At 47.7% G+C, this 5891-nt stretch overlaps 1 protein-coding gene across 1 annotated transcript; it reads left to right on the top strand.

The window, feature by feature from the left end:
- The first annotated feature begins 2265 nt into the window (after nucleotides 1-2265).
- Nucleotides 2266-5126, top strand: LOC110294701. The gene is made up of 5 exons (XM_021163103.1): nucleotides 2266-2452; nucleotides 2659-2840; nucleotides 3381-3428; nucleotides 4010-4206; nucleotides 4457-5126. The coding sequence occupies exons 1-5, from the start codon at nucleotides 2321-2323 to the stop codon at nucleotides 4828-4830; spliced, it is 933 nt and encodes a 310-aa protein (XP_021018762.1). The 5' UTR covers nucleotides 2266-2320; the 3' UTR covers nucleotides 4831-5126.
- The last annotated feature ends 765 nt before the right edge of the window (nucleotides 5127-5891 follow it).

Genomic DNA, 5891 nt, shown 5'->3' with positions numbered 1-5891 from the left:
TGAGAAAGGCTTGGGGCTACACTGAGATACCAAATACCCTTTGTAGTCAACGGCCAGCTAATACAGACCTCAGCTAATAGATCTCACTGCTCCATTAAGAGCAGCCATGGTGAAACGTTTCCATGACATTGAGAAGACACCATGCTGCTACTGTAAGCATCCAGAAGTGAGAGAGATCTGTGGAACCGGTTTGAGGCATCCACCCACACAGGGGAGAAGCTGGTGAGAGCCTCTGCCCATCCACCAGCACTGTGGTAGGGTGGAGTGGCCCAGCCACACACCAAGCAGCTTGAGTGTCTTGGTGAGGATCAAGGCTGCTTTGAAATTTCTATTTCTGAGGATCCGCACCAGGTCACTGCCCTGTCTGAGACACCCTCGAGACAAGCACTCTGCTCTTCACTTCTGCCTCAGGATATTCCCTCTCAGCCTGGAGGGTGAGTCTGGCATTGCTCAAAGCAAGTTCCAGAGTCGAGGAGAGCAACAAGGTTTACCACGGTCTCAGCCTTAATGGAGTGTGTTATGCTNTAAGAATTCATCCTNTTCGTGAGAATTTGNAAGCTTTGTCATAAATTGCTCTTTTGCACTTTAGACAGGGTCTCATTGTGTAGACCTTAGTGGCATGGGACTTTCTATGTAGACCAAACTGGCCTCAAACTCATAGCAATACCCCTGCCTGTGCCTCCTGAGTTCTGGGGTTAGAGGCATTTACCACCATGCCCAGATGTTTGTGTTTGTTTTAACGTCTAAAAGCTATTAAATAAAATTCTCCATTTGAATTCATCATTTTACTTTTTTTTTACCGTTTTTTGTCAGAGTTCTGACTTTTATTCATTTCCTCAAAAAAATAGTATTTGTCTTTCATGACTTCTTTGGTATTTTCCCCTCAGGTCCCTTATGTATTTTTTTTTTTTCTTTATTCTTGGCTAATCCCAATTTCTTTCTTTGTCTTTATTTTGTCTTCACAGGGATTCCTACTACCTTGGTTTTTTAGCCTTCTTTTTTCCTAACACAAGCCTAAATATTTCCTACCAGCATACCGTTCTCTGCACCGCAAATTTGACACATCACATTAAAAACAGTTTAGTGTGATGCACTATGAGGTTTTTGCCTACATGTACGAAGTACCACATTCATGCAGTGCCCACAGAGGCCAGAAGAGGGCGTCTGAGCCTATGGGACCAGACTTACAGTGGTTGTGAGGAGCCACGTGGGTTTTGAAACTGAATCTGGATCCTCTGGGAGTTCTTTTAATCATTGATCCGTCTCTCCAGATGTATTGATAATGATTATGATGATGATGATGATAACAAACAACAACAATAATAATAGTACATTAATCAATAAATCATGTAAATTGATTTCTGGGGCCAGAGTTCCTGCTTGGAGGTAGAGGGCCTACCTAGCTTGCCTCAAAATCCTCCTGGTTCAGGTCCCAGAACAGGAAAGAAAAAGGGAAATTAAATCAACTAAAAAGGACCCTGTAAAATGCAAGTGTTTGGGCTGGTGAGTGGAGAGGGGAACACTCTGGAAATATAACCTGTTATCTGAAGAGCTCAGGGGATGAAAGGAGACAGCCAGCTACTGACTTTAACCAGTATGCTGTGCTGGGTGTGCATGTACACACACACACACACATAAATGTAATAAAACACAATATACTACATATCAAATAATACATTAAAATAATTACAAATGTTTATAAAAACCACTCTATTCAGAAACAATATAGCAAAAATATACACTTCCTTCTTAAGGCTTCTTGATTTAATATTTGTGTATGTGTGTTTGTGTGTTCATATGCATTCCTGGGCACATGTGAGTGCACAGACACAAATAGTTATGTGTGCCTTCACCTCTGGTAACACTATTAGGAGGTTTTCAAGGTAGAGGGCATCTGTGATCATATACATGGCATGACATACTAGAAAACCCATGCTAGAATGATCTGCAGGGAGCAAGTCAGGACTGTGAGGATACCCTAAGAGGAAATTGCTTTTTCCTGGGATGCATGTGGAAACTTCTGCCTGCCTTCTCAAATATGAGGGTCTCCCTGAAACCAGGCTTCCCAGGACAGTGTAGTGGCATGAGCTTATGGATGCCACTGTGTCCATTTGTACACATGCAAGACAGAGGGACAGCAATGGGCAGTACTGGTAACCCCTAAAGAAAGCCTATGAGGAGGGGCTGAGGCTTTGGGACCTCAGGAAGTGACCTCACTTGCCTAACAGTCCTGGTGGAACTCATGATGCTGGTTACCAGGTAACCAGAGGCCAACAGTAGCCTTCCCTGACACTACTCTGGAGGTGCCTGGAAGAACAGGATGTTTTCTTGTTTTCAGATTTCCAGGGGTTTGGGCCCAAAAAAACCCAAGCGTGGTGACCTTGGCCACTTGTGGAGATGTTTGATACGCCCTCTGACACACTTCTGGCATGCTTCCCGCAGGAATCCCAAGGTAACACAGGCCAGCCTATAGCAGGAAACCTTCTCCTTGGACCCCCTGTTCCCCCGAGGTCCCTGCCTGGGTGTATGTTCCTGTGACACTCTGAGGAGCATTCCTGATGCTTACTTATGCCTCTGTGGTAATGGATTGCTGATGTCTCTCAGACTTTCTACATTTAAACCTTCCTGCCTTTCTACATCTGTCCTCACAATAAACAGGAGCCAGACTTTCCGTACAACCCACCCAAGTTTACTTACAACACCTTTGAATTTGTTGAACAAATGATCGCTTATATACCAGCTGCAGTTCATTACCACGACCAACTATCCATCAGCCTATTCCTGGCTGTCTACCATAGGTACTGTAGCACCTGGGAGGTGCTGGACCTGCTGATGAAAACGTGAGTGGCTACATCCAACCTAGGTGTTAGGAGGGCTCTGTTCTTCTCCGGGACTCTGTGCTCCCATAGAACAAGATGATTGGACCTTGGCAGTGATGGTCCTGAGTCTGAACCTGCAAAGTGACATGTCCAAATTTGGGGTTGGGGGACTCTAGTACTTGTCTTTCACTGTCCCCAGGGAATGTCAAACACCACCTTTTTCTGTGCCTTGGGCAGAGCTCGTTTCCCATTTGTATAAGAGGTTCTAGGCCTTATCTGACCTATATAAGATTAATGGAGCCAGAAAAGGCTCCCGGGGTAGAGGGCCACTGAAAAAGCCTGGAACCAACCAAGAGCCCTGATAGGGACCAGCTAGGCTCCCACCCAATGTGTGAAGATCTCTGAAGATCAGTGACCTCAGCACAGGAGTCAGAACAGTGCAGAGACCCCATGATCCGTGCTCCCTCTCTAGATTCTTCAGACTCATGTAGCTCCCTGTAGATCTAGTAGTAGGTTGGGGACACAAGGCCTTAGGGGTGACACCCTCATGGAATGCCACAGGTATCCATCCTTCCAGCCTGACTGCGAGCAAGACCAGCTCACAAAGAGGTGAGTAGGCTTTAGGTGAAAGGGAGGTAAGAGCCCATCTTTGCAGAGGGGTGGGGGTGTGGGAGAGGAATGTAAGAGCCAATCTATGGACTGGGGGTAGGAAGACGGAGGTAAGGGCCCATCTGTGGAGTTAGGTATGAGGGGAAGAGGGATGTAAGGGCCCATCTGTACAGTGGGGTGCGGGGGCTAGTGCTGAGGACTAAACACTCGCCAGGAGTCCTGCTTTGGGGATACACACTAGAGGGACAATGCATGAGAAGTTTCCTGCAGGTGAAAAGAAAATGAAGGTCTCCAATGGGTTCCTTGGTTCTGAGGGGCAGAGGGAAGGATGGAAGATGAAGGACCCTGGGAGAATCCATTCCCACTACAGTACAGCCCAACCCTACCCAGTTAGCCCTGTCTGTTCTCCAAGGGACAGAAAGTGTCTGGAGTTCTCTGCACACAGCCCCACACTCCTGAACACTATGCTCATCAGCATACAGGCTGGCAGCCATTGTCTGGTCTGATGGGGCCCAGGGCTCCTCTGGTGAAGTGAGGCCAGGCTTCTGACTCAACTTCCCTCCAACTTTCTCTTCCCCCAGTGCCATATTCAACTTTCTGGCCCACTGGCTTGACACATTCCCTGAGCATTTTTTTGACTCCCCCAACCTGGCAGTCATGAGGCAGTTGATGGACTACGCAGGGCACCATATGCCTTCTGCAGAATTCGATAAAGAATCCAGGGAGCTGCTCTCTAGGCTGGAGGAGCAGGAGGCCAAAAAGCTAAAGCATGAGAAAGGTGAGGAGGCCTGGCTTGGGCTGCCTGGCAAGGTAGGAAGGGGTTTCAGAAATGGGATCCTCCTGTGTATTCTGCAGAGCTTTGGCCTGAAGCCAGGGCTGGACTGCAGTCAGGTAAGATGTCCCAGTGTGAGGAGAGGACTGGGAATCCTCTGGCACGAGAAGGCCTTCCGTGGCCATCAACGGCATCTTGGGGAAGCTCACCCATCCTAGGCTGCCTCGACTAAAAGACTGTCTCCTTCTGCCCTTAGACTGTGCAGCAACTGCAGAGCAGGATGCCCCCAGAATGCAAGAGAATCTGGCTCTGAGGCCAGCTTCTGTGGCAGAGCCACAGGGAGACCTTCAACCCCAAGTGGACACGGAGCTCTTGGAACCAGCAGTTGTGGGACCCTTTGTGCCAGAACCTGGACCAGTGCAGCTTCCCACTTTTGATCAAGCTCTGCCCACATCAACTGATACACAGTCACCTGAAGATGTGGCTGTAGATGAGGCTGCAGACATGGTTGCAGATGAGGCTGCAGATGAGGCTGGAGATGTTTCACCTGCCAAGCAGTTATTTCTATCTTACACTGTGCAATTAGGTACACCAGATTTCATTTTCCCTCTGCCTAAGGTTGACATATAGTTAGGAGAATGATCTGCTGAGTTCCACCCAGCTGTGGTTCCCCACCTAAGCTGATCTCATATTGTTAGAGATAATATCTATATTTATTATATTTGGATACTAAGAATATTATATTTGGATACTAATTACTCATCTTAAATGAGAGTGTTCATTTCTCATGTGGCACAATCTACTCAGGTGTACCTGTGGAGTGCATCTCTGAGACAAATAGGTCAATCACTGATATGGGATCCTTGCAAGCCATCCTGGAAGCAGGGAATGCAAGCAGCTGGTGTGGCAGAAAATGGGCAAATACCAACAGGGGTGAACAATAAAAACTATGTTACTGTGATGTGGCTGTCCTGGGCTCAGCACAGCCCCTAACATTTAGGGACACGGAGCCCCATAACGGGGCTCCTGGACAGAGAGGTCTCCACTTTCTGGGCTTCTTCTCTATCAAACTGACAGGGGAAGCATGCAGACAAGGATAACGTCAGCCTAACTGTCATGGTGCTCACCATTCTCGCCATCCCTGCGTCCAACGCTGTGCGTACACACTGCACCTTGTTTAAACAGGTGGTTATCACAAAGAATTGCCAGGCTCCCCCACAATTCTAGGGGTGATCAAAAAAATGACAAGGTTGAACCCATGGAAATTTTACACATTTCCTCTGCGGGTAATGGGTTTCATGTAGTCTCACTGTTTACTATGTCTAGGGAACCCTCCATGAGACAAACCCAGCAGTCATCACCAAAAACAGCTCACTCAGTCCTCATCCTGGCCATGTGCGATGCCAGGGACTCTTTAGAGGACACTGAGTGGTGTATGTGGCCCTTCCAGGGCACAGGGATGCTCATGTGGGCTCTGATGATCAAGGACACACACACACACCACATCACGGGCTACTTATGTATTTGGCTCAGGAAAAGTTTATATACATCAGGCTAGTCGCTGTCTCAGCCAGAATCTAGCTGTACACTTTCATCTAGTCTCTGAACTGGGGTCTCCAGTGTCTCTGAGGACTGGAGACCCAGGGCTGCATGTTGGAGACAGGCTTCCTGGGTGAACAATGGATGCCTGT

Source organism: Mus caroli, chromosome 5 (genome assembly GCF_900094665.2).
Source record: "Mus caroli chromosome 5, CAROLI_EIJ_v1.1, whole genome shotgun sequence".
Classification (NCBI taxonomy): Eukaryota; Metazoa; Chordata; class Mammalia; order Rodentia; family Muridae; genus Mus; species Mus caroli.
This window is presented reverse-complemented; position numbering and strand designations above follow the sequence as displayed.

Coding starts and splice junctions, on each gene's coding strand:
- LOC110294701 (XM_021163103.1), top strand. CDS start 2,321: ATGTTTTCTTGTTTTCAGATTTCCAGGGGTTTGGGCCCAAAAAAACCC. Junction 2,841..3,380: donor CTGGACCTGCTGATGAAAAC/GTGAGTGGCTAC, acceptor GGAATGCCACAG/GTATCCATCCTTCCAGCCTG. Junction 3,429..4,009: donor CAAGACCAGCTCACAAAGAG/GTGAGTAGGCTT, acceptor CTCTTCCCCCAG/TGCCATATTCAACTTTCTGG.